General features: G+C 58.3%; 2 protein-coding genes across 6 annotated transcripts; one reads left to right on the top strand and one right to left on the bottom strand.

Annotated features, from left to right (window-relative positions):
• Positions 1–24: 24 nt before the first annotated feature.
• TSC22D4 (TSC22 domain family member 4) lies at positions 25–10,866 on the bottom strand. Its single transcript, XM_027612304.2, has 5 exons — positions 10,170–10,866; positions 8,714–9,747; positions 6,229–6,395; positions 1,068–1,116; positions 25–675 (listed from the first exon to the last, which is right to left on the bottom strand). Exons 2-5 carry the CDS (start codon positions 9,473–9,475, stop codon positions 466–468), a joined length of 1,188 nt encoding a protein of 395 aa, XP_027468105.1. The 5' UTR covers positions 9,476–9,747; positions 10,170–10,866; the 3' UTR covers positions 25–465.
• A 3,230-nt stretch (positions 10,867–14,096) lies between these two features.
• NYAP1 (neuronal tyrosine phosphorylated phosphoinositide-3-kinase adaptor 1) lies at positions 14,097–22,562 on the top strand. 5 transcript variants are annotated; one of them, XM_027613948.2, is made up of 8 exons: positions 14,271–14,463; positions 14,907–14,955; positions 15,483–15,634; positions 17,149–17,504; positions 17,967–19,484; positions 20,374–20,592; positions 20,807–20,916; positions 21,495–22,562. In XM_027613948.2, the coding sequence occupies exons 3-8, from the start codon at positions 15,567–15,569 to the stop codon at positions 21,744–21,746; spliced, it is 2,523 nt and encodes an 840-aa protein (XP_027469749.1). In that variant the 5' UTR covers positions 14,271–14,463; positions 14,907–14,955; positions 15,483–15,566; the 3' UTR covers positions 21,747–22,562. The 5 variants fall into 5 exon arrangements, with proteins under 5 accessions (XP_027469752.1, XP_027469747.1, XP_027469749.1 ...); XM_027613951.2 differs by lacking the exons at positions 14,271–14,463; positions 14,907–14,955 and adding an exon at positions 14,097–14,230 and having other exon boundaries at positions 20,377–20,592; XM_027613946.2 differs by lacking the exons at positions 14,271–14,463; positions 14,907–14,955 and adding an exon at positions 14,097–14,230.
• Positions 22,563–26,062: the final 3,500 nt, after the last annotated feature.

Raw genomic sequence — 26,062 nt, 5'->3', positions numbered from 1 at the left:
AGCAACGAGATGCCAACCTCCAGATTCAAGTTTCTCCGGATTTTTTAATTATAATTATTATTTTAATAACAACCTGAATCCCAGAACTTGCAGACTGTCCACACTCCCTCCCCTGGGCAGAGGAGAGGGGGTACTTTGAGGGAACAAGGTGGGGATGGGGTGTCTGCCAGGGAGACTCCCCCAGCCATCGACTGCCAGGGGTCCCAGAACACTGACACCTTGGGAGGCAGGAGGGGGGCTCCATCCAACACCCCATCCTGAAGCCCTCCCTCCTCCTTCAAGGCCTGGGGGTGCCCCCGCCCAGTCCCTGGGCACTAGGGGGAGACTGAGGAAGAATCGGGGGGACAGGCCAAGTCTGAGCCTTCAACTCCCATCCCCAGGGATCAGGAGGCATTAAAGCTGCATAGGAAGGGGGGCAGGCAGCCGTGGCAGCCCCCCAAAGGCACATTGTGAGGGAAGGGAGGCTCAGACGGAGGGCCCGTTGGGCGCAGGGGGCCCAAGCCGTGGGACTCCCGAGGAGGGCAGCTGGGCTAGCTGCTCGGGGCTGGCCAGGGCACGCAGCAGTCCGTTCTCCTGCTCCAGCGCGGCGTTCCGCTCGGCCAGGTCTCGGATCTGCTCCTTCAGCACCTCTACCTCCTCCCGGACCGCAAACATGAGGTGGGACTTCACCAAGTCCTGGGGGCCCGGGGACAGACAAAGAGTCAGGGGTCCCAGGCCACCCCAACCTCATCCCTGCCCAGGGCCTCGAGGGCCTGGGTGTGAGAGATGCCCCTGCCTGCTCCCAAATGATGAAGGACCACCGGAGAAGCAGCAAAGCAGGGAAGAGGCCAGGGGGTGGGGGTGGGGGGGTGGGGTTCGCAGTGTGCAAGGATGCCGGACAGAGGCAAGGTCAGGGCTTGAGGACAGAGATGGGGGCCAGGCCAGGGGCCAAGGGAGATCGGGAGTTCAGGTGGAGACAGGAGGGAACCCAGCTGGGGAGTGGGTTGAGGAGCTAGGAGGTGGTATTCCCTGAGGAGGAGAGCAGGACATGAGCTGGAACCTCCCGGGACCAAGATGGCTTCTCTTACCATGGCTTGTTCGATCTTGTTGTCAATGCCAACCAGGCTTCCGGAGCCGCTGGAGAGACACAGGGAGTTGAGAGGTGAGGAGGAGGAGTAGGTGCCAAGCCAGGTGTCTGGACACCCCAGCCGGCTGCCTTCCAGGTGCTTCTCAGAGCAGGCTCTGGCCACCTCCACAAACCCTTCACTGCAGCCTCCCACCCACACCCCTGCCTGTACCTGTGACAGAGAATCAGGGAGAGGAGAGTTTTGTCCATCCCCCGGCGGGGTGAGGGCCGTTGCCCAGGCCCCCCCAGGCCCCGGCGGGGTGGGGGTGCAGATGCCCCTCGGACAGGGGATGCTCCCCGAGGGGAGCAAGGAGAGGAGACACAGCCCCTTTTCCGGGGAGGCCCCGGTGCCATCCCCACCACTCGGGTCTCATAAGATGACACCAGGGACTTGACAGAGGTGCCCGGCTGGGCCATCCCCAAAGGGAAAGGGCTTGAGGCCCCCTCCAAAGGGAGAGGGCTCTATCAGAAGGACTGCCTGGGGGGCTCAGAGCCCCCCGGGGCACAGTGGGGTCTGGCTGGTGCCAGGCAGGCAGAGAGGAGACAGTGCCTAGGGGGTGCTGGTCTGCAAGATATACGCCGCCCCCCAGGGCAAAGCCTGGCTGCTATTGGCTCCTCGGGGACACGGGGACCCCCTCCCACCGACTCCACGGTGGGCGGGAATTCCCAGACTCGGTCAGTGCCAGTGTCCCCTTCTCACCCTGGCACCAATCCCAGAGCAGAGGGAAGGGGGCAGGCCGAGGGAAGGCAGCTGGTGGGCTGGGTCAGGGGAGGGGCTCTGAGGCCAGAGGCCTGGGTCGGGGTGGGGGGGTGGGGTTGCGAATGGTGAGGGAGACCTACCCCTACCTCACCCCGTCCGCCCCTCTGGGCTAATACTGGCCTCCCTCAAGCTCTCAGCTCCACTCAGTTGGGATAGCGGGCGTTTCTGATAAAACTTGTCACCTTCCTTGGACTGTAAGTATCGCCCCCCACAACCCCCCCCCCGGCCATCCCAGACACAAAGCCCACATAGTGGCTGATGCCTGGGGCCTGGCCAGAGAGGCTCTCCCACCTCCCATGGTGAGGGAGAAGAAAAATGGAAAGGTCACCAAAGCAACGAAAACAGCCCTGAAAGGCAAGCACAGCCTATGGATCTGGAACCTGGGTCTCGGGGCTGGGGTCTTAGAGGGAACAGAGGCTTGAGGAGAGGTAGGGAGGCTGGAGGTGGGACATCGGGAATTGAAGATCCTTTGAAGATCCTTGAGAGCGAATGACAGGGGAGAACCTGTCTGGCTGCAGTTTGCTAAATGGCCAGCAGAGGCCGACTCAGGCCCAGCGAAACGGTTCCCAGGGCCAGCCTCTGGATCCCTCAAGCATGTCTTGCCTCTCCGGGGCCAAGGGCCTGCACAAGCCTTTCTGCCTTGCCCTCCCCGCCCCCCTCCCCGCCCCAAGTCTCCCTCTTGTCACCACCCAGGTCTCAGGCTCCTGCCTCATCCCAAGGCTCATGATCCACCCGGGTCCAGCTTCTCCCTCAGCCACGTCAGCCCTGTGGCCAGCCCTACACCCAGGCCTCCCTGTGCTGCAGGATCGAGCCTGTCTGTCCTCCAGCCCCCAGCTTCGCCTCTCTCAGAGTGGGTGGTCTCAACGTGCTGCATCCTGCACTCTTTGTGCTCCCTTGTCGAGCCCTCTCTCCTGATTGTCGGCTCCAACTCACTTCCCCGTGGGGGGAATGAGCACTCAATTCAAGGTGACCCTTGGATGAGGCCCTGCAGCCAGGAAGGGAACACAAGGGAGCTGGGAATTTTCCATTTCCTGTCCAAGCTCTGGGTGCAGAAGGCGCTGACAGGTGGAGTAACCAAAGGGGTGGCCAGACCTGAGAGAGCAGGACAGGGTAAGGTGAGGAAAGGACACTAGGACTCCTGGGGTGGGGGTGGGGGCGGGGGCGGGGGGAGACGACAAACTGAAGAGTGGAGGGTGAGCCGGCCAGCTGGAAAGTCAGGGCAGTTTTTAAGCTATTTCAATCTGAGACACCTGGGTGGAGTCTGGGCGACCACAGGGCACACAGCCCGTCCCCCCTCCCCCCGTACACACAGACACACAGAGACCAAAGAGGGGAAGATCCACAGGAATAGGAACACCGGCCTTGCTTGGCGGACACTCAGGTAAAGATGCCAAGTAAGTTGTTTGTTCTTGCCAGAAATAAAGGAATAATACAACAATAAACATTTGTTGGCTGATAGATGACTATCTCCTGTTTGTCTAGTGCTGGAGAGTTTCTGACAGCACTTTCCACTGTCACACTCTAACGTTAACACTTCAAGGGACCAGGACTCTGGCAGGCAACTCAAACCCACCCTTTGAGAGCCTCCCCCGCCCCACAGTAAGTAAGCGAGCAGAGGGCACTGTGCTGGAATTCCCCAGGCAGAGTCAGGACCCCGAAACTTGGAGCTGGCTGTGTGGGATCAGCCCCCACCACAAGCCCAAAAGGTGACCGTGTGCATTAGAACAAAATGCCCCCTCCTTCAAGACACTTACTGCCATCTTCAAGAAAAATGTCATGACTTTAAGTGTCCATGACAATGACTTCAAATGTGAGTGGCGCCCCCTGGGGTTGGGCCTGCAGGATATGCACAGCTGAGGACTCTTGCCCTGCAGGAGGACTCTCCGGGCCTGGGACAAGGACAGCCCTAGAGACTGGTCTTCCTTTTTGAAGGTCAAATGAAACAGCCTCTTAAAATGAGGGTCAGACGAAGAAGCAGGACACCTGGGAGAGGTGGCAAGGTTCTGATCCTGGGGACAAGGGCCAGCCCCGCTCCCTAGCTATGCTCTGAGGAGCCTGCAGGGGATGGGCCTGAGGCCAACAAAGTGGCATCCGGCTGTCCTCTCTGCACTACTCCCTCCCGGATCTGTGGTGCCTTTGGGGTGGGGCCAGGCCAGAGTTGGGGGGGGGGTGGCTCCTTGCCCGGCTTAGGAAAGCTGTCCCTGCCCCTGTCCTGGAGAGAAAAGGCATCCTAGAGATGACTGCCTCCTCCTCGTGGGACGTAGGCATTTCAGTAGGAGAATGTAGAATGTGACTTTGGGGTCAGACCCAGGCTCTGCATGCAGCCCTAGCACTTACTAGCCTTACTAGCTCGGTGAACTTTGGCAAGTTTCTAAAACCTCCCTCCTCTGAGTTTCAGCTTCTTCACCTGGAAAGTGGGGATCATGGGCTTGCTTTAGTGAGATAAAAGGTAGCACCTGACCCAAAGGAGGCACTGGATAAATAAATGTTTTTTTTTTTTCTTTCCCAAGTCCCTGGGATTCATTCCCTATAATGCCTGGATCCCCCATGCTGGCCATCTACCCACCCATCCACTCGTCCATCCATCCACTTTTTCAAGCACCTTCCAACTGACAGGCCGTGTCAGGGACACAAAGGTTCTTGCCAGCCAGGAGCACGTGAGCATTCACCATTCACCAGGCACCCTCTGTTCTCCCATCCCCAGATTCTGAGATTGGCAGGTATTATCCCCAATTTCCTAACTGGGATCCAGGCACTTAACTCCCCAGCCCACTCTCCCTCTTGAAAGGGAGATTCCATGCCACTCAGACCCTGTTCTCCTGCCAGCTCTGGGCATACCAGAGAGATGAGGTGGGGGCTACATGCCTCATTCCAGGGGGCCAAGGGGGTGGCCCAACCCAATCCTACCTACTGGCCCAGCAGGGTGGGGCAAGAGAGGCGCTGGGCTAGAGCAGAGCCCCCGAGGCTTGGAGTGGAGCAGGACAAAGTGGAGGCTGGGTACCTGACCGGTCAGACTGGGGTGTGGGGAGGGGTGGGACAGAGGGAAGGCACGAGCCAAAGAATAGAGCTGAGGAGGCTCCTGGAGGGCAGAGCCCTCTAAGAAGCGGGAGGCTGGGCTCTGAAATCAACAGGGGTGGGGCGGGATAGGGAGCCCTCGCGCCAGGGAACCTCCCAAGTGGGAGGGAGTACGGGTGCGAAGCGCCGAGAATAGCAACGGGGGCAGGTGGACTCGCCCAGCCCTGGCCCCCTCACACCTCACACACTCCTGAGAGCTGGGAGCCCAGAAGCCGCACTGCCCTGCCCCACTGTGTCCCTCATTCTCCACCAGCCGCCACCAGGTCCCTCGCCCTCCACCCCACCGGCCCCGCCACCCCTTCTCTTTCCTCTCTGCCTCAGGCTCCCCACAAGGCCACAAGCCCTTTTCTATGGTGAGACTTAGTCCCTCATTCCGAGGGGTGAGGGTGTGGGGGCGGGTGCCACGCGAGGGGCAGGCAGGAAGGAGAGACTCCCTCCTGGGATGGGTTCCCCCATCACCCACAAAACTCAGGGCTAAGCCCCACCCCTTATTTCCTTCCAAACAGGAAGTCCCTCCCCCGAGCCTCAAACAGGAAGTCCCACTCCTCCCTCCAAAATAAAAGTGGTGACTCCCTAGCCCTTCTATCAGTCCACGGCCAGAAGGGAGCAGCCTGCCTATCGGCCTCGCAATTTCGTTCCTCCCTTTTCAGCTTGCTGACGTTCCTCTGTCGAAACCTGGCCCTTGAAACAGGAAGTTCTGCCCACCGTGCCTCTGAACGGAACGGCCATTCTCCCCTGGAGGGCAAACCCCAGCCGATCCTGCCCTCCTGTGCCTCCCCTGTGTCCCACAGCCATCCTGTCCCGGCTCCGGCTTGGCACGGAGAACAGAACCCCCGGGATGCACTTTCTTGGTACCAGAGGTCCCAGGAGCCTAAAGTAGTGCGTATGGTCCCTAAGGATGTTACTCCAAAGGCAGGAGTTCCATTCCTCTCAGTAGGGAGAGGGAGGTGCGAGCCCGGGAGGAGACCCGCTGATCTTTTCCCCTCTCGAGCGCATTTGCCAGTAAATTCTTAGGGTTGGCCAAACGATCGCTAAATCTGCAAGAGCTCTGGAATTTGACAACAATGACTCCCTTCAAACTCTAAAAAAAGTCTACGATTTTGACAATCCTAAGCCAGGGAGTCCTACCCAGCTCTCTCCACAGAGAGGGAGTGGGTCCCAGATCAACTTTGCCCAGCGGTTGTGCCCAGGCCAGGTTTCTCTGTTGGAGAGGTCCTCTCCAAGCTTAACTTGGGGGAAAGACACCTATACCGGGCAGCTTCATGCGGCTATCCCAGAGCCCACCTACCTATCATCATCGCTGTCCAGGTGGCCACTGATGGCCAGCATGGAGCGGGCCAGGCTGAGGCTCTGGGCTGCCGCTGCTCCAAAGGGGTCTGGAGACTTGTGAACCAGACTGGCATCGGGGAACAAGTAGAGGGCTGGGGAGTCGGGGCGAGAGTCGAGTGGGGGCACCTGGAGGCAGAGAGGTAGGAACCATCACATCAAGGGCAAGAGAGGAACCAGCCACCTTACAACCTGCCTAGTACTCTGCCTCCCCAGCTCTCCCCATGTACTTCTGCTCTCTTCTGAGGACCCAGGAGTCCTGCCCCAAAGGCCCCCTCTCCCCCAGGTCTGGTCAAGGTACTAGGCAGATATTGGAGGCAAGGAAAACAGTGCCCATCCTGAGGACTGGGTGAGTAGCTTCCAGAAAGTGGCCCATGGGGTATCAGAGTACCAGAGAGGGGCTCTAGTCTGCACTCCAGCACCCTTCCACCAGCTAATCCAGGAACCCCCAATCAGAGGCTAGTCAGAGGGTGTCTGCCTTCTGCCCCCTGACTTATTAAAGCGATTCAAATGTCACTTCCTCAGAGAGGCATTTCCCCATCATTCAACTAGTGAATTCCACCGAACTGCTCTATTTTTTTTTTTAGAGCACTGAATAGTATCTGAAATTAAAGTATTTTTGCTTCCCTGCTGCTAGAAGGTAAGCTCCAGAGGGTAGAGCTTAGAGTTTGTTTAATAGCTATTTGTAGAATGAATGAATCCTCAGAAACTGGTCCTCCCCCACCCCCCAGCCCACTCTATCCATTCTAGCCTCTTCGCTCAAACTTCTCGGATTCAGGTGAAGTTCTGCTCCTGTGCTGGGCCCTGGGGCGGGGAGAGCGGTTGGGTTGTGGAGATGGGGGGGGGGGGAGGCGGAGCCTGGGCATAGACCCACACAGCCTAACAGGCGCTGGGGGTGGCTGCAAAAGGGCGGGGGCCACAGGAACAAGCCGCCTCTGTGAGGCCCCAGGAGGCCCCTGCTTCTCGGAAAAGCCAAGAACAGAGAGTCCAGAGTGGTTAGAGGGACAGAGCAGAGGAAGGGGGCCCAGGTGGTGTCCTCCCGGCCCTCCTCCCAGCCTCTCTCTTGAGAGAGAAGAGACATGGTGGGGGTGTGTGTGGAAGGGAGCCAGACTTCAGGGCCAGGAAACGGCAGCACAGATGCATGCACACAGGAAGGGATCAGGATGTGCACACAGGAAAGGGGTCTGGGGGCGCTGGGGAGAGAGGGAGGTGTGCAGGCCCCTAGGGAAGCTCAGGCAGGGCTTAGGGACACAGAGAGACTGGGGCAAAGGAGGCTTGCTTTGGAAAAGCACAGGGACAGGGACCAGTAAAGAGCATCTTCTCCCCTAGGGTAGGAACTGAATGAAAGCTCCAGAAAAGTAGGGGGCGCAGCATGAGAGATGTGAGCTTGAGGCCAGGAGGGGGTGGGGGGAGCCAGTCCTGACCGGTCCTGACAGGGCCCAGACATCCAGTCCCAGGTTATTTTTATACTGTGGTTTGTGCCCAAGGCCAGGAAGGGGGAAAAGTTCTCATGCTCACACTCCCTGCCTTTCCTCCTGAGGTCCAAGGTGTTATTTTCTCCTTCAGGACAGACACATCCATCCCCCACATCCCTGGTTGCCCACCCCCACCCGAGGGACCCAGGCATCCTGCCCCCCAGCCCAGACTTGTTCCTCTTTTGGAGACAGGAAGCAGAAAGAGCAGAGGATTTAACTCTTTCTCCACTGCTTCCTGCCTCTCACCCACTCCCTGGTGGCCACCCCGTTATCAATCGTGGAGAGGCCTAGATGCAGGGACCACAGACAGACACCTAGGGGTGGAAAGGACAAACGACCAAACCCTCTATCCCACCCAATCCTTCAGGTCCTTGGAGAAATCTGACTCGGGACAAAGCTGCAGATGGGGCTGGGATGGGCGGCTAATGAGAAGACAGACCCCCACCTTTGGAATGGCGCTGCCAGGGAGACTGACAATGGAAAGCCTACTTTTTACCCCTCCCCACCAACCCTGGCAGCTCCTCTCCCAGAGACCCAAGCACCCAGCCCCACCTGGGACCGCCACCCTCAGTGCCCGAAGCCAGAAGACGTGAAACCAAGACAGAAGGTGAGGGCCAAAGTGAGGAAGGCACATCTCTGTGATGGGGGGACAGCAGGGGGCTATATGGAAACGGAGACGGGGGTCAAAGGTAACAAATTAAAGGCCAAAGAGAAAGAAAGAAGGTGCAGAATGTAGGGGCAAGGGGAGCCTGAGAAAGAAAACAAGGCTGTGTGAAGAGTGGGATCGACTTCCCAGGGAGAGGGCAGGAAGAGAAAAGAGGGGCTACCTGACCTGACACCGGTGTCGAGGGAGTGGGGAGAGGGCGGTATGGAGGTGGAGGCAGGAAAGCCCAGGCTGGAGGTTAGGCCCAGACTGAGAGGAGCCAGCACCACCCCTCAGGTGTCTCCCCCACCCCAGAACCCAGCTCTTACCTGCCCCATCTCCTCTGGAGCAGCCAACTCCATTCTCAGCCGCAGGGCTCCATCCTTTGATCGGGACAGTGGAGGGGTCCCAGTTGCTGAGCCCCCAGCCTCCACTTCCACCCTCAGGGAGGGCAGGGGCGTGGCAGCCCGGGACGTGCCAGCGCTTTCCCCAGTCCTGGGCTCTGGGGGGCGCTGCTGGGGTGGGGAGGCTGACAGAGGGGGTGTCTCCACCTTGGCCTTGCCAGGCACCGCCAGCTGGCCCAGCCCCCCGGTGAAGGAGCGGGCTTGAGGTCCAGGGGAGGTGGGGGGCGGACGGAGCCAGGAGGTGGGGCCCTGAGACAGGCCTGGCTGCGGGGTCGGGGCACCAAGGCCCAGGCTGGCCAGCTCCAACCTGGAATCCAAAGATCTGCCGCCGGTGCCTCCCGAGGCCCCTCGAACTCCCTCCAGGAGCCGGCTGAAGCCAGGGGTCTCCAGGTCTCTCTCGTAAACATCCACACACGTCCAACGGCCTCGGCGATAAGGCTCTCCCAGGCCGTGGGGCAGCTTTACCACCCGGAAACGGGAGGCGGGGGCCCCAGGCGGTGGGGAGCCGTTCCGGGGGGTGCTCTTGCCCCCTGGCTCGGGGTTGGGCTCCCCGTTAGGTAGACGGGGTGGGGGCCCAGTGGGGGCCGGCAGGGCAGGGGGCTCGGAAGCCCCTGGGCTCCCTGGGCCCTCATAGTCCGTGGTGACGCTGGTGATTTGGAAACTACTCTTCTTCTTGCCCCCACTCATGGTCCCTGGGGCTCAGGACTCGGCCAAGGTGGGCGGGGGGTGCAGCTGGGGCTCCTCCAAAGGGCTCAGGCACCCCTGGAACAGGGGGGCCACATGGCGGGGGCATCAGGGCCCCTGGGGACATCTGGGTCCGACATGGCAGCAGGGCCTTGCGGGAACTGGGGGTGCCTGGCTGGTGAAGGGGGCACGGCAGGGGAGGTGGCGGTAGATGGGGGCAGGGGCAGGTTTTTCCTGCCGCTGGCGCTGCCCAACTCCAGAGCTGAGTTTGCAAACTGGAAAGAGAGAGAGAGAGAGAGAGAGAGAGTGTGTGTGAGTGTGTGTGTGTGTGTGAGAAAGCAGTGGGCAGGCCACCTCCGGGGCTTCCTCTCTGGGGAGCAGGATGGGGGAGGAAGGGGAAACCACCAGAGACCCAGAGACCCGGAGACCCCAGCAGTCCCACAGAGTAGGAAGGGGCGGCCCAGACCCAAAGTTGGGTATTTCTTATCTGGGATTCAGACTCACAGGACCCAGTCGCCCGACGGCAGCGGGGCTCCAGGGCCTTGGTTGAGCAGGGGTGAGCAGCTCCTCAGCCTGGCCCCGCCGCCGAGAGGCCTCTGCTGGGTGTCCAGCGCCCCCCCCTCGCACCCCAGCTCCCCCATCCCTGGGGCAGTCCCTGCCCCGCTGCCCCGGCGCCCCGCCCAGCCCAGAGCCCTACCTCTCGGCCTCGGCCACCGAGCTGGGGCCGGGAGTCCCGGCCGCCGAAGATGTCGGGCTGTCCTTCCCCTGGGGCCTCCTGGCCCCAGCAGCGGGGGGGGGGGGGGGGGGGGGGAGGACGCAGGCGGCGATCAGAGGCTGTCCAGTTCTCTTCGGGGGCCGCACTTCGCCCCGCAAGGCATCTCAGTAAAAAGTTTGCTCTCCGGAAAAGGAACCCCCGCCTCCTTGGTGGAGCCCAGGCGCGGCCTCTCAAAGCCCCAAGGGTCTCCGGACTGGTGCGGGAAGAGGCGGCTCTGCGCCCCCCGCCCCGAGCCTCCAGGTGGAGCCGCCTGGGTGGTTGGGGCGAGTGGGTCTCCCAGATCTCCTCCGCGTGGCCGGGCTGCGTCTCTCTCCGCTCCCCAGGTCCTCTCGCTTCGGTCTCTGCCTTTCTCTTTCTGGGCTGTTGACAACCCCCACACCAGGAAGTCCTGCCTCCTCCGGCCTGCTGACTGCTCCTCTCCTCCTCCTTCCCCTCTTCCTCCCCTTCGTCCGCCCTCTCTGCCTCCTGGGGCTCCCGGCCAGCTGGCCGGGGGCCAGACCTGCCACCACCGCTGTTGGTGCAGTTGCTGCCGCCGCCGCCGCCGCTACTGCTGCGACTCCCCGGGGCCCCCGAACGGGCTTAACCCCACACCTGCTGGGCCCCAGTCCCGCGCTTCCTCGGAGGGAGGGGCCGTGGAGGGCGGAGTGAAAGGGGAGGAGTTTGCAGGGAGGCCAGGGATTCCCTTACTTGTAGGCGCTGGCTGCCATTGGCCTACCGAGCCTGCGAAGAGTGGGAAGCAACTTACCAACCCCGGGCTGTAGTGGGAGCCCGCCACCCCGTAAGCACCGCGTACCCGTACGGGTGCTTGCTTCGCTGTTATTGGCGTCTCTTCACTGGTTTTCACAGTAACTCTATGAGGAAGGTGCTGTTGCTCCGTCCTCTGTACTTACTTTAAAAAAAATAAGGATTTTTTTTTTTTTAAAGGGGGATTATGGTGACAATTTGCAAACAGGCCCCCAAGTAGAGAGAGAATATGGTGGACTCCCAGGTCCCCATCGTGCAGTTTCAACATGAAAAACTCACAACCAGCCTTGGTTCATCTCGACTCCCAGTACCTTTTGTAGTGTTGTGCTGGAGTATTTGAACCACATCTCAGGCACCGTACTATCCCCCTGCTTAGACGTGGATATTGAGACCCGGAAGGTTCAGAAAGACTGTCAGTGGTACAGCTGGAACATTCTACACACTCAGGTGCGCCCTTGTCTGGCCCCCACATAGAGAAACAAAGAGATCTGCCCAGAAATGTGCTGACTTGCACTTTCTCTCCAACCCTGGTCACATACACATTTATACATCATGTACACACACTCCCCCACACAGTTGCAGGGGAAGACAAACCCGGCTGGCCCAAAGCACCCCACCTCTCCCATCCCATCCCTCCTTTGCTATTGGAAGATCTGCACACACGCATGAAGGGCCTACTGTGTGCTTGGCGTGAAAAAATAAACCTCCAACGGCCATTTTCTCTTTTTTGGCACCCTCAGCCGACAATCTGAGCAAAAACAGGGTCTAAAGGCCGCATCTGGGGGCGCCTGGGTGGCTCAGATGGTTAAGCGTCTGCCTTCAGCTCAGGTCCACATCCCAGGGTCCTGGGATCGAGCCCCATGTTGGGCTCCTGGCTCAGCGGGGAGCCTGCTTCTCCCTCTCCCTCTGCCTCTTCCCCTGCTCATGCTCTCTCTCTGTATCTGTGTCTCAAATGAATAAATAAAATCTTTTAAAAAAAATAAATAAAGGCCACATCTGCCCTCACTCCTAGCTTCAGAAGGAAATGGATTCTAATTAATTTTGGTCATATGGAACTATTCTTGAGCACATCGAAAATTCCTCATATTCGGGGCGCCTGGGTGGCTCAGTCGTTAGGCATCTGCCTTCAGCTCAGGTCATGATCCCAGGGTCCTGGGATCCAGCGCCGCATCAGGTTCCCCGCTCGGCGGGAAGCCTGCTTCTCCCTCTCCCACTCCCCCTGCTTGTGTTCCCTCTCTCGCTGTGTCTCTCTCTGTCAAATAAATAAATAAAATCTTAAAAAAAAATTCCTTATATTCGTCTGCTTTATGTAGTTATCGCAGATTCTCAAAACAGCCCAGGGCAAGGGTGGGGTAGGTTTTAAACTCCAGTGTTTCTGCTGAGGAAACAAAGGCTCACAGGCATTTGGTTATTTGCCCGAGGCCTCAGAGCTAGTAGTAGATGGCATTGAGACTAGGACTGGGGCTGACACATCCCTCTTCCTTCAGCTTTAGCTCATGGAAATTTTTTAACCACTCTTTAGGGTTAGGGAAAAACAAAATGGTGCCTCCTGCCTCCACATTTATAGATTTATTCTGAATTTCTTGGTTAAAGTGCATCTGCACTCCTCCCTTCATAGTAACAGTGGCTACCACGTCCAGGTCCTAAAGGCCTCCCAAGTCCTGAGGTCCAGGAAGCAGCCTCCCACACAACCCCCACCCTCCAGCTCTATCCCCTCTGGCAATATTCAGAACACTGCCCTGCTGCTCCACCCCCAGATCCTCCCTCCTTCAGCGCTGACTCGCTACAAACTATTCAAAATTTATCTTTGGACCCTTCCCTTCCCACCAACTCAGACACTCAGCACCAGCTGGGGACTCCTCCGTGTCTGCAGGCCCTGGGACACTGCTGGTCTCTGCAGAAATGTTTATTGAATGAATAAATAAAAATTCATTCACACTAAGGTGTAAATGTGAAAGGATTGTTTTGTACTTTAATGTGTTCCCTCTCCGGGGGGCAACAATAGCCCTTTTAAGTATTTTACAGCTTACAAGGCTCCTTGTATTAATTCCTTTGCTGCCCACAACTTTATGGAGGTAGGTGTGAGATGAGGCATCTCTCAGAGAGGTGGTGTGATTTGCCCAAAGCCACACAGCGCATCTGTAAAGATTTGCCTCATAAAGTAAAAGTGCACAGGTTCCGGGGATTAGGGATGGGTATCTTTTGGAGGTCCGTTTTTCAGCCACTTAAGGGTAGAACCCAGATCTTCTTGCAGCTAATGTTCGGCACAGGGATTTCCGAGGGAGGATTTCTCGGAGCTGATGAGAAAGGTGATGGGACATTGAGGAGGGGGGCGCGAAGTCGCGACCCTGAGCGGCTGCCTGGACCGCACCCAGGGCCGTTGCCGCGGTGGTGCCACTCAAGAGGCCAACCTCCGGGGCACCCAGGACCTGGCGGGCGCCGCCGCGGAGTCAGAGGTTACCGGGAGGATGACTTGAGCCGCCAGGGCGGACAGGCGGAAGCCTTTGAGCCCAGGCCGTGAAACGAGGATCCGGGTGCCCTCCCCGCACCTAGGGGGCGGCAGGAAGATGGGGGGCAGCCAAGGGAATACGCCCCCTGCTGGGCAGAGACGCGGATGGTAGAGCTCACGACTCTCCCGAGCCCCTCGGCCCGGAAAGCGGCACCCCCTGCCGGTCTCGCCGGCTCACTGCACTCAGGGCCCCGCAGCCGCAGCCTCGCCCCGGCCGGACGCGGGGTGCGCACCCAGGGAGCGCCGGGCGCGCGCGGGGTACGCGCGGGGGGTGCAGGTCCCGGGCTGCCACCGGGGGGCGCCGCTAGGCGCGGCGCCCCGCTGCGCTCCGCCGGGGCCTCGGACACCGAACCGAACACCGCCCGGCCGGGCAGAGGCCGAGGGGCGACGAGGAGCTGACGCCTCAAAGCGGGGGCGGGCCGGCGGCAGGTCCCCCGCACCCCGCGGCCTTTCTCCGAGTGCCCCCGCGAGCTCCGCGGGCTCTGCGTCCCCCGCGCCTCCCACCCGAGCCCGGCGGCGCAGCGCAGCCCGGCCGCTCCCACTCCGTCCTTGGAGGGTGTGGAAGGGTGGGTTTGGGGCCGGGGGCGGGTCTGGGGGCGGACCCGGAGGCGGGGCTGTCTCTGCGGCAGGGCCCAGCTCGGCTCCCCCCCGGTCTCTCTCTGTCTCTCCTCCTCCCTCCTCCTGCTCCGGGCGGAGCCCGGCATGGGGGGGCCGGCGCCCGGCAGGCCAGGTACGGTGATGTGGAAATTGGGGAGCCTTGGTGCGGGGAGGTGTGGGGGGCAGGGAGTAGTGAGGATTGGCGGGGCGAGAGGGACGGAGAAACCCAGGGTAGCAGGACAAGGGGAAGGGGAGGGGTGCCCGGGAACCTGGGGCCCTTGGATGGAGAGGGGAATGAAGCCGCCAGGTTTGGAACAAACAGGGAAGGAAGAGGACGGCGGGGAGGAGGGGCGCCCAGGAGGAGAGGTGAGGCCGACGGCGAAAAGGAGAGTGTGTTTGGGGGGAGGGAAACCAGAGCAGGTCTGGAGGCCGAAGCTCAGAAGGTAGCTATGGGGCCAGACCGGAGACCCCTGGGTGGGATTGAGGGCAGGGACTGGAAGAGGGCAGCCGGGAGCCTCTCAGATCCTGGAGGAGGAAGAAGGGGATCTGGGCCATCGTCGAGGGAGGTGGAGCCGGTCACTGAGGGGCCAGGGCGCAGGAATAGGGGTGGACGGAGGCCCCGGGCCCAGCACAGGACTGGAAGGGGGAACTGCCCGCAGGGAATGGAAATAGGTGGATGGGTCGTATTGTAGATGCCCAACTCCGAGCGCCCCCACCCCTTCGCCAGCATCCCCACCCTGCCCTCATGACACCCCCAGCCTCAGGGCCCAAGAGGGGGTGGGGATTCTGACCATCTCCCCCTTCCCCAGTGGGGTGCAATGTACGCAAGTAGGCCGTAGCAGAACTCCTTGTCTGTAGGTATGTCCAGTTCCCTGTAGCCGGGTGTGTGTGTCTGGAGGTCTGTGTGTGCTGTGGGTGTGTCGGGGGTGTTTATGTCTGTGTGTGTCTGCCTGTTCCTAGGTTGTGTTTACCCATGCTGATCTATGTGTCTGGTCCTCTGTTTGTAGATACGGGTCTGTGGCCTGGTGGTTTGTGTGTCTGAATGTGTGTTTGTGGGGCCTGTCTGTGTGGTAGATCGGGATGTATTTACAGGATGGGAGTCTGTATCAAGCTGATCTCTCCGGGATGTGTATTTGTGGCTCTGAACACCTTTGTCAGGGTGTGTGACTCTGTGTACACATAGCCTTCCGTGTCTGTCTGTCTATGGGTCCTAGAGGTAGTGTTGGGTTTTCTCTGCCTCCATCTGTTTTCCACTCTCTGAGGACCCAAGTCACATCTCCGCTCCTTTCTCTCTCTCTCTCTCTCTCTCTCTCTCTCTCTCATTCATTCCTGGCCCCCACCCACCCCACATCTTTCTTTTTTTCCTTCCCATCTCCCCCACCAAGTGGATCCGGGACCCAGGGAGGGCCGCCCCCCGGGCCTGGTGGCGCTGAGCAGGGCCCCCCAGCCCCCACCTCCTGCCCCACGACATGAACCTCCTCTACCGAAAAACCAAGCTGGAGTGGAGGCAGCACAAGGAGGAGGAGGCCAAGAGGAGGTAAGGCTGCAGTCCCAGATTGCCCTCCGGGCTGTCCCACGTCTGCTTCCCTGCTGGCTGGGGCCACTTCCCTCTGCCCTTCCCGGGTCCAACAGCCTGGTCATGAGTCTGATCTTAGAGTCTGTGCTCAGTACAGAATTGCTGGGATTGCATACACCCTGTCCCCACCCTGCTCCTGGCTCCTGGCTCTAGCCCTTGTCCTGGCCTCTTGGGGGGGCTTCCAGCTCAGGAGCACCCTGTTGGCTCTTCCCCACCCCTGGAGGCCCGAGTCACTCCTTCCTGACTCACCTCTGGCCTATAGTCTTCTTTCTGTCAATGTGGGGTTGGCTCCAGGCTCCAGGTCACCTGACCTTGGAAGGGGCAGGCCCTGTTGCCCTCCTGGTCCAGGGACGGGGTCATTTGCGGGGTACCCGAGAAGATCTGTTTGGCCCCCTCCCCACCACGGCTGCTGGGGGAGGTCAGTGGCCAAGTGACAGGGGTGTGTGTGTGTGTGGTGGTGGTGGTGGTGGTGGTGGTGGGACAGGTGAAGGCTGGGCCCTGCAGAGGGGCCAGGGCTGGGGATCTCCCCCTGCTTGCCCTCTCTCCTCTCGCTCCCCGGGACCTGGACCCTGGCCTCTCCCCTCTCGCTCCCCTCTCTCTTCACCCCCATTGACAGCACAGCCTCTTGGAGCCTGAGTCAGAGCCACCTCCCTGCTCCCTTCCTCCTCGAAACTGTGGAGTTTAATTCTTGTTGTTAATTAGATTAATCAGAGCTATGACTGCAGTGATCTCTCCCTAATGAAGGGTTAGTAGACAGGGCCTTAATGAGAGCCCACCCCACAGTGGCTCTCCCCTCTTCCCTACCAGCCGCCCCTCCCTTCACTCACACGGAAGCTCAGGGACAGTGAGAGGGAATGGGGGTGAGCCTGGGAGGGTGACAGAGAAAGGACAGCACCGAGGGAGAGGGAGAGCGAGGGGAAGGGAGTAAAAGAATCAGCAGGGGGAGGCTGTTCTGCCAATGCGGCTGCACAGGCCTCATCTGGGAGCGGAGGCCGCAGGAGCCGGACACGCTGGGAGGCCGGAGGCCAGAGGCCAGAGGCCAGGTGCCAGGTGTGGGCCGGCGCGCGCGCCAGGAGCAGAGCCGTGGCGGCGGGTGTATGTGCCAGGCGGGGCTGTGCTGCCTGTCTGCATCTCTACCTGCGCATGAAGCTGTCCACACAAGCGCCGCGTGCCAGATATGCCCAGGCTGGGATCAGACAGCTCCAGGGATGCTCCCCTGCACACGTACTCATCCCTTCGCTCATCCCTACTCGCCGTCCCTCCCCAATGTCCTTGTCTGTTTTAAAGCCTAAGGATTCTGCCTGAAGTTTCTGCTTTGGTGCCCTAGACCTTCAGGCAGCCTCCCATCCCCACCCCAGGCCCCTTCCTCCTCCTCCTGGGAGGCCACAGGGTTGCACACCCCCTCTGAGGGTAGAGGAGGGGGAGGCCCAGGCCTGAGGCCCAATCTCTGTTCCATCTTGGCCTTCTCTCCCCAGCTCCGGTAAGGAGGTGGCTCCTGCAGGCCCCGCAGGGCCTGGGGCTGGCCCGGGGCCTGGGGTCCGTGTGCGGGACATCGCCTCGCTGCGCCGCTCCCTCAGGATGGGCTTCATGACAATGCCAGCCTCCCAGGAGCACACCCCCCACCCCTGCCGCAGCGCCATGGCCCCACGCTCACTCTCCTGCCATTCAGTGGGCAGCATGGACAGTGTTGGGGGTGGGCCTGGGGGGGGAGGTGGGGGTCTCACAGAGGACAGCAGTGCCCGAAGACCCCCTGCCAAGCCCCGGAGACATCCCAGCACCAAGCTCAGCATGGCAGGGTCAGGGGCAGAGATGCCCCCCGGCAAGAAACCAGGTGAGACACCCCCAACCTTCCCCAGGGGCTGGGAGGATCCATTCCAGGCCGAGAAGAGGCCTACAGGGGAGGGTTCATTCAGGGAAGAACCAAGGAAATGGAAGGTTCCATTCTCAGTGGGAGTGGTGGGGGGGTGGTTTCTTTTTGGAAGGGCCTGAGATGAACCATTCAAGGGCAGGGGAAGCTCCCTGAAAAGTCCATTCCTGGGAAAGGGGTGGCCTTGAAGGGGCATGAGGGTGGGACAGAACTTACGGCGGGAGCTGCAGATTCTGGGGAGTTCATCAGAAGGACTGAGAGCAGGCTGGTAGAAGAGGAACCCACTGTGCTTTAAGTTGGGGAATGTGGGGAAAATAAAGACGCACGTGTGCCCTTGCAGATGGGTTAAGAGACCAGAAGGGGGTCTGCCCATCTCCTTCCCGCACTAAGAGCCCTGTTTGTTGTTCTCCTTCCCATTCTGCCCAGGCTCACAGAAGCCAACTCCAGAGGGCCGAGAGTCCAGCCGGAAGGTTCCTCCACAGAAGCCCAGGAGAAGCCCAAACACCCAGCTCTCTGTCTCCTTCGACGAGTCCTGTCCCCCAGCCTCCTCTCCTCGGGGGGGGAATCTGCCCCTTCAGCGCCTCAGTAGGGGGTCCTGCGTAGCTGGGGACCCTGAGGTGGGTGCCCAGGAAGAGGAGCCCGTGTACATTGAGATGGTGGGGGATGTCTTCAGGGGAGGAGGGCGAAGTGGAGGGGGCCTGACTGGGCCCCCTCTTGGGGGTAGGGGCCCAACCCCTCCAGCTGGCGCCGACTCGGACTCAGAAGAGAGCGAGGCTATATATGAGGAGATGAAGTACCCGCTGCCCGAGGAGGCAGGGGAAGGCCGGGCCAACGGGGCCCCTCCAGTGACCGCGAGCTCCTCGCCACACCAGCCTCCTGCCCTGCAGCCCCACACCCACCGTCGGCCAGCTTCAGCCCTCCCAAGCCGGAGGGACGGGACGCCTACCAAGACCACTCCTTGTGAAATCCCCCCGCCCTTCCCCAACCTCCTCCAGCACCGCCCTCCGCTCCTGGCCTTCCCCCAAGCCAAGGCTGCTTCCCGAACCCCTGGCGATGGGGTCTCGAGGCTACCGGTCCTCTGCCACTCGAAGGAGCCAGCGGGCTCCACCCCAGCTCCCCAAGTGCCTGCCCGGGAGCGGGAGACGCCTCCCCCACCGCCTCCGCCTCCTGCTGCCAACCTGCTGCTGCTGGGACCCTCGGGCCGGGCCCGGAGCCACTCAACACCATTGCCACCCCAGGGCTCTGGCCAGCCCCGGGGGGAGCGGGAGCTCCCCAACTCCCACAGCATGATCTGCCCCAAGGCGGCAGGGGCGCCGGCAGCCCCTCCTGCCCCGGCCGCCTTGCTCCCTGGCCCCCCCAAGGACAAGGCTGTGTCTTACACCATGGTGTACTCGGCAGTCAAGGTGACCACGCACTCCGTCCTGCCAGCTGGTCCGCCCCTAGGTGTTGGGGAGCCAAAGACGGAGAAGGAGATCTCAGTCCTCCACGGGATGCTGTGCACCAGCTCGAGGCCCCCAGTGCCTGGGAAGTCCAGCCCCCACAGCGGGGCCATGGGCGCAGCAGCTGGGGTCCTCCACCATCGTGGCTGCCTGGCCTCCCCACACAGCCTTCCGGACCCAACCACAGGCCCCCTGACTCCCCTCTGGACCTACCCAGCTGCAGCAGCTGGGCTCAAGAGACCCCCTGCCTATGAGAGCCTCAAGGCTGGGGGGGTGCTGAATAAGGGCTGTGGAATGGGGGCCCCATCCCCCATGGTCAAGATCCAGCTGCAAGAGCAGGGGACCGACGGGGGTGCCTTTGCTAGCATCTCCTGCGCCCATGTCATCGCCAGTGCAGGGACACCGGAGGAGGAGGAAGAGGAGATGGGTGCCACGACATTTGGGGCAGGCTGGGCTCTGCAGAGGAAGGTCCTGTATGGAGGGAGGAAGGCAAAAGAGCTGGACAGTGAGTGAGGGGTGGGAATTTGGGGGTGGGGGACTCGGGATGCCTGGGATGATTTCGGGGAAGTGTTGGAGGGATTATTTGGAAGGCACAACCCATTGTCCTGAAGTGGGAAGTTTTCAAGGAGACTGGAGAGTAAGGGCATGCGGCAGGCTGACGGGGCTGGGGTCCCCATGTGTGTGCTGGATGGGCAGGAAGGTCTGCGATGGGGAGGGGCTAGAATCTGGCCCCAAGGGTCGCCTCCTCCTGCCCCGTCCCACTCTACTCTCTGCCCTTCCCTTTGCTAGGCTGCAGGGGTGTGTGTTTGTGAGTGTGCGCACACTAGGAGCTAAACACAGCTGCCTCCCAGCTGTTGCCATGGCAACCCATCCAGACAGGAGGGAGAGGAGAGGGAGGCCCCTACCGTTGCCTGGCAACGAAATGCTCTGCCAGGCCTCCTCTCTGAGCTGAGCTTAGTTCACTTGCAGCCCTTCCCCCAACACCCCCCCTTTCCACTTCCTGGCTCAGGATTTGGGATCTCCCCCTCCTGGGGGAACAGTGCTCCTGGTCTATGTTTCAGAGGAGGGTCATTGTGGCCCTATCGGGCCAGAGGGGCTCTGGAGCTAAAGCTGGGGTAGGGGAGACCCCTATGACCACAGAAAAGGGTTTGGCAGCAGCAAATATTTGTGTCTCAGGCCAGAGATGATACCAACGGGTGGAAAGGAAAGTGGCAGTATTGGGGTCCCTCCTGTGTGTTTGTGTTTGGGGACTGTGAAATCGGGTCCCTCCCTTCTCTGCTGTGACTTGCAAAAGGGCAGTCACTTCTGGTCCATGCATGCCGCGGTGTGTGTAGCTGGGGGGAACAGCAAGACCCTTCCCATGTGCAGGCACTAAGCTCTCCTTGTCATCCCAGCAGAGGTCGAGGATGGTGCCCGGGCCTGGAATGGCAGTGCCGAGGGTCCAGGCAAGGTGGAGCGTGAGGACAGGGGCCCTATGGCATCAGGGATCCCAGTGAGGAGTCAGGGGGCAGAGGGCCTGCTGGCCAGGATCCACCACGGAGGGGACCGAGGAGGGAGTCGCACAGCGCTGCCTGTACCCTGCCAGACGTTTCCTGCCTGCCACCGCAATGGAGGTGACATCCCGCCCGTGCCCGGACAAAGATGGGGCTGGAAGGGGGGGAGATCTCTCAGGGTCCACGTCCTGGGCCCTTCTTTTTAACACCACATCACCATCCCCTTGCCTCCCCTGCTGAGTCAGGGGCAGCCTGGAAGGGGCTGCCCTCTGGGAACTGCAGAAGGGGAACCTGGAGGCCCCTACCCTCCTCACTTACCTTTTCTCCACCTCAGACTTCACGGGAGGCTACCGCCTGGGGCGCTCGGCCTCCACCTCTGGAGTCCGGCAGGCCGCGCTCCATACCCCCCGGCCCTGCAGCCAGCCTAGGGATGCCCCAAGCCAGGTGAGGAGGAAGTCGAAGTTGGGTGTTCTTTTATTTGTGAAGGAGCAGGTGGGGAAGAAGGCCTGGGTGTGGGAAGAAAAGTAGGAGGTCAAGCTGGGGCCTGGCATGGTCGAATAGGGACCCGGCGTGGGGGGGAGGGTGGGCGTTGATCCTGGGAAAGGGCTGTATTTGGTGGGGACAGCCAGCCAGGCAGCGCCACCTCTAGCTGACCGTGTGCCTTTGTGCATTTAGAAAATGGGGGGTACCAATTTGAAAAGTGCATTCTACTGGGAAGACAATGATTTAAAGGTGTCCATTCCTCAGGGTGAGATGGGCCCAGCCTGGCACCAGGGCTCCCTGCCAGGAAGAGGGTGCAAGAGCTGGGTTTCTGTTCCTGTCCCACCCACCCCCACACACACACACACCCCCAGCCAGGGGGAGAGGACAGAGGCCTGGGGGGCAAGAGAGGACTTGTTTCTGGGGGAAGACATTGGTCTTTGCGGTGGGGGACAGGGCCTGGTCACCTTGAGGTCCTTGACCCGCCCCCCTTATTCCTTTCTCCCCTCGTCGCGGGCCGGCGGCGGGAGGAAGGGGCACAGACCCACCCTGCCCTGCCGCTGCCCCTACCGCCTCAGCCCTCCCGGGAGCGCGATGGCAAGCTGCTGGAGGTGATAGAGCGCAAGCGCTGCGTGTGCAAGGAGATCAAGGCCCGCCACCGCCCAGACCGAGGCCTCTGCAAGCAGGAGAGCATGCCCATCCTCCCCAGCTGGCGGCGGGGGCCCGAGCCCCGCAAGTCCGGCACCCCGCCCTGCCGCCGGCAGCACACTGTCCTCTGGGACACTGCCATCTGAGGAGGCCGGGAGGCCGGGGCACCGGACTGGGGAGCGGGGCGGGGGTGCCCGGCTCTCCGGGAGACTTGCCTTGAAAGAGGGACACTTGAAGGACCAGGTGAGAGAAAGCCAGGGAGAACCCCCTGCCTTCCACCCTAACCCCCGGAGATGGGGAGTCTGCCAGGCCCATCGGGCATGGGGCGCCAGCCGCACCCCCTGAAATTTGGGGGAGGAGGGTTTGAGGTTCGGAGTGAGGCCCTCCGCTGCTCTTCCTCCTGGGCGAGGTAGACTCCTTCTCCTCCTGAGAGGGCAAAGGCCGAGCCAGAGGTCAGCATGGGGGAGGAGGGAAGGGTAGGGAGGACAGGGGGCGGGTCAGGTGAAGGACAAGGCTAGAGAGTGTGAGGTAGAGGGGCTCTTTAATAGAGCCGGGAGTGGGGAGGGGGTATTTATTTCGTTATTTATTTTAGTTGGGAGGGCAATTCTGGGCTCTTCTGACCTACTTCTGGGCAGGGAGTAGGCAGTGGTGGGCAGTTAAAGGGAACCAAGTTTGTGCTCTCCCCAAAGCCTGAAGGCCCCACCATCCACGCCCACCCTGACGCTGGGGATTGGTCTGGACTGGGGAGCCAAGCAAGAGAAGGGAGGGACTCCGGTGAGCTGAGGGCCGCAGACTCATTTACAGTATTTACGAATGACCAGAATTTGGTAGTGAGTGTGGCCTGCTGTGAAACAGGCATCTTATTTAGCTCTGGGGTGAGGGTCTAGCACCAGGGATGGGCGGGATGATGGGGAAGGAGGGAAATTTTAGCGGGTGGGGGGAGGGCGGGGTATTTATTTAAATTTTAAAAAAAATCAGAAGAGATGTCAGGAACTTTTTTTTAATTCCTTTCTTTTCAGAATAATATATTAAAAGACTAACGATCCTAGAACTGGCTTCTTATATTTCAGTGTGCTCTGCTTTTCTTACACCTGTTTCTTTTCCCTCTTGCCCATGGTTGGTGGGAGTTGGAGGTGGTGCAGGGAGGGGTGAATGGCTGTGGCAAGTAGCAGGGAGAGGTGGAGTTTGAGGTAAGTCTGGGAATGCCACCATGCCCTGACTCAGCAAGCATTTACTGAGCCAGCCTCTGTGTGCTTGGCAAAACACCCATGCAGGGGCGCCTGGGTGGCTCAGTTGGTTGGGCGACTGCCTTCGGCTCAGGTCATGATCCTGGAGTCCCGGGATCGAGTCCCACATCGGGCTCCCTGCTCGGCAGGGAGTCTGCTTCTCCCTCTGACCCTCTTACCTCTTGTGCTCTCTATCTCTCATTCTCTCTCTCTAATAAATAAATAAAATCTTTAAAAAAAAAAAAACACCCATGCAGAAGGAGCATTCAGACTAAAGCCTGTCCTCAGGCAATGTACAGTCTACTCAGGGTGATGAGACACCTGGGACAACACTGGATGTTGCTACAGCAGTAAAAGGGGTGGAGGTGGGGACGGAATCATCTAAGAAGACTTTCTAGAAAGTGAGCCTAAAAGGACAGGTAAGGTTTGGATGAGCAGGGGGAGGAGGGAAAGTCCCAAGGTCACACACACGGTATGATTGTCCGCAGAACAGAAGATGGGGATGGGGCAGGAAATGTGTTTAAATAACGCAAAGGGCAATGAGGCAACCACGATGAAGCTGATTCAGAGAGATAGGCATCAAAGCAAGATTCTGATCCTTAGGAAGCAGTCAGGGAGGAGGATAAAAAAAGTGTCTGGGAGAATGGAGGGCAAGGGACAGTTTGCAAGATGCAGCTGAAAGAACATCCTCGGGTGGGGAATGAAGGAGTTGAATGGGGCATCCTCGAAGCCCAACTTTGGAACTCCTGTGATTGGGGAAATGATCACTTTGACAGAGCAAAGCAAGGGGGTGAGAGGGATTTTGAGGGAAGAACTTTGAATGGGAAGCAATGTTAGTTAATATCCGGGTGGAAAGGTTTGTTGCCATCTAGAACAGACTTTCAAAAAGTATGGTGGATGATACAAGAGATGTTTTTAAGCAATCTGAAGAAGAACATTTTTTTGCCTTTTTTTCTTTTTTAAAGATTTTATTTTTATGGGCGCCTGGGTGGCTCAGTCGTTAAACATCTGCCTTCGGCTCAGGTCATGATCCCAGGGTCCTGGGATCGAGTCCCACATCAGACTCCCTGCTCAGCAGGAAGCCTGCTTCTCCCTCTCCCACTCCCCCTGCTTGTGTTCCTGCTCTCACTATGTCTCTCTCTGTCAAATAAATAAGTAAAACCTTAAAAAAAAAAGATTTTATTTTTAAATAATCTCTACACCCAACATGGGGCTCAAACTCACAACCCGGAGATCAAGAGTCGCACGCTCTACCGACTGAGCCAGGCAGGTGCCCCAAGAAGAATGTTTTTATTTTTTATAAAGATTTTATTTATTTGAGAGAGAGAGAGAGAGAGAGAGAGCACATGAGAGGGGGGAAGGTCAGAGGGAGAAGCAGACTCACCGCCGAGCAGGGAGCCCGATGCGGGACTTGATCCCAAGACTCCAGGATCATGACCTGAGCCAAAGGCAGTCACTCAACCAACTGAGCCACCCAGGTGCCCAAGAATGTTTTTTTTTTAAACTTTAGTAGTTTTCTATTTATTTTCATTCCTATTAGAGAAATTATAACTAGCACATCAAAGTACTTGTTAACTTCATGGATATTATTGCACAAGATAAAGCTAAATTTATTTTTAATGAGTTGTTTTAAAGAAAAATGTTAAATAAATAATGGTACAGGTGTGATATACAGAATATGGAAAATTATGACAGCAATATGAGAATTTTTGGAATTTAGGAAACACCAAGTTGTAGAGGAAATGAGAGTTTGGGAAAGATGAGAAGACTGTAGACATTAGGAATCATCAACATAGAAATAATACTCAGGGCCTAGACTGAGTTGGATAAGGGAGAATTGGATAAAGATATGAGTTAAGAACAAAATATAAACAAGAAATAGTTTTCTACATTTTTTTTAAAGATTTTATTTAATGGGCGCCTGGCTTTCTACATTTTTATTTTTTAAATTGAGATATATCGGGGCGCCTGGGTGGCTCAGTTGTTAAGCGTCTGCCTTCGGCTCAGGTCATGGTCCCAGGGTCCTGGGATGGAGCCCCGCATTGGGCTTCCTGCTCCGGGAAGACTGCTTCTCCCTCTCCCACTCCCCCTGCTTGTGTTCCCTCTCTCACTGTGTCTCTCTCTGTCAAATAAACAAATAAAATCTTTAAAAAAATAAATAAATAGAGATATATCAACATACAACATTATATTAGTTTCAGGTGTCCAATATAATGATTTGATGTATGTATATATTGTGAAATGATCATCACAATAAGTGTAGTTAACATCCATCCCCACACATAGTTACAATTTCTTTCCTTGTGATGAGAACTTTAAAGATCGACCCTCTTAGCAACTTCCAAATGTTACTGTTAACTATAGTCACTATGGTGTACATTACTACTCTAGGACTTATTTATCTTATAACGAAGTTTGTACCTTCCATCCACCTTCACCAATTTTGCCCACACCCCAACCCCATCTCTGAGAACCACCAATCTGTTCCCTATGTCTGTGAGTTTTTTGTTGTTGTTTTAGATTCCACATCTAAGTGAGATCATAGAGTATTTGCCTTTCTGTCTGACTTATTTCACTTAGCATAATGCCTCAATGTTGTCACAAATAGCACAATTTCTGATACCTTTTTAATAATCAGTTAGAAAATTAATGGAAGTAAATATCCTACTTATAAGAGCAACAAGAATCATAAAATATCTCAGAGTAACTTTATTTTTTTTTAAGGATTTTATTTATTTATCTGACAGAGAGACAGGGAGAGAGGGAACACAAGCAGGGGGAGTGGGAGAGGGAAAAGCAGGCTTCCCACCGAGCAGAGAGCCCAATGCGGGGCTCGATCCCAGGACACTGGGATCATGATCTGAGCTGAAGGCAGACGCTTAACAACTGAGCCACCCCGGAGCCCCTCAGAATAACTTTAATAAGAAACGTGCAGGACTTATATTCGACCAATCAATAAAACTAAAGTCTTTGAGTTACTTAAACCGGGAATATTTGCGTAAGCAGAGTAATAACTTGTTCTTAGAAAAGAAGGCCATAATATAAAAGATGTCAGTTTTCCCTGAATCCATAAATTTGATGCAGTCTCTAAATTCCAAAAGGATGAGTTGGGAAACTTGACAAAATAATGCAAAAGTTCATCCAGAATGATAATGAGAAAAACCAGAACATTCTGAAACAGATGAGTAATGGGGGGACCTGGCCTACCAATATTAAAAGTTGAAACAAAAGCACAG

Source organism: Zalophus californianus, chromosome 10, assembly GCF_009762305.2.
Source record: "Zalophus californianus isolate mZalCal1 chromosome 10, mZalCal1.pri.v2, whole genome shotgun sequence".
Lineage (NCBI taxonomy): Eukaryota > Metazoa > Chordata > Mammalia > Carnivora > Otariidae > Zalophus > Zalophus californianus.
This window is presented reverse-complemented; position numbering and strand designations above follow the sequence as displayed.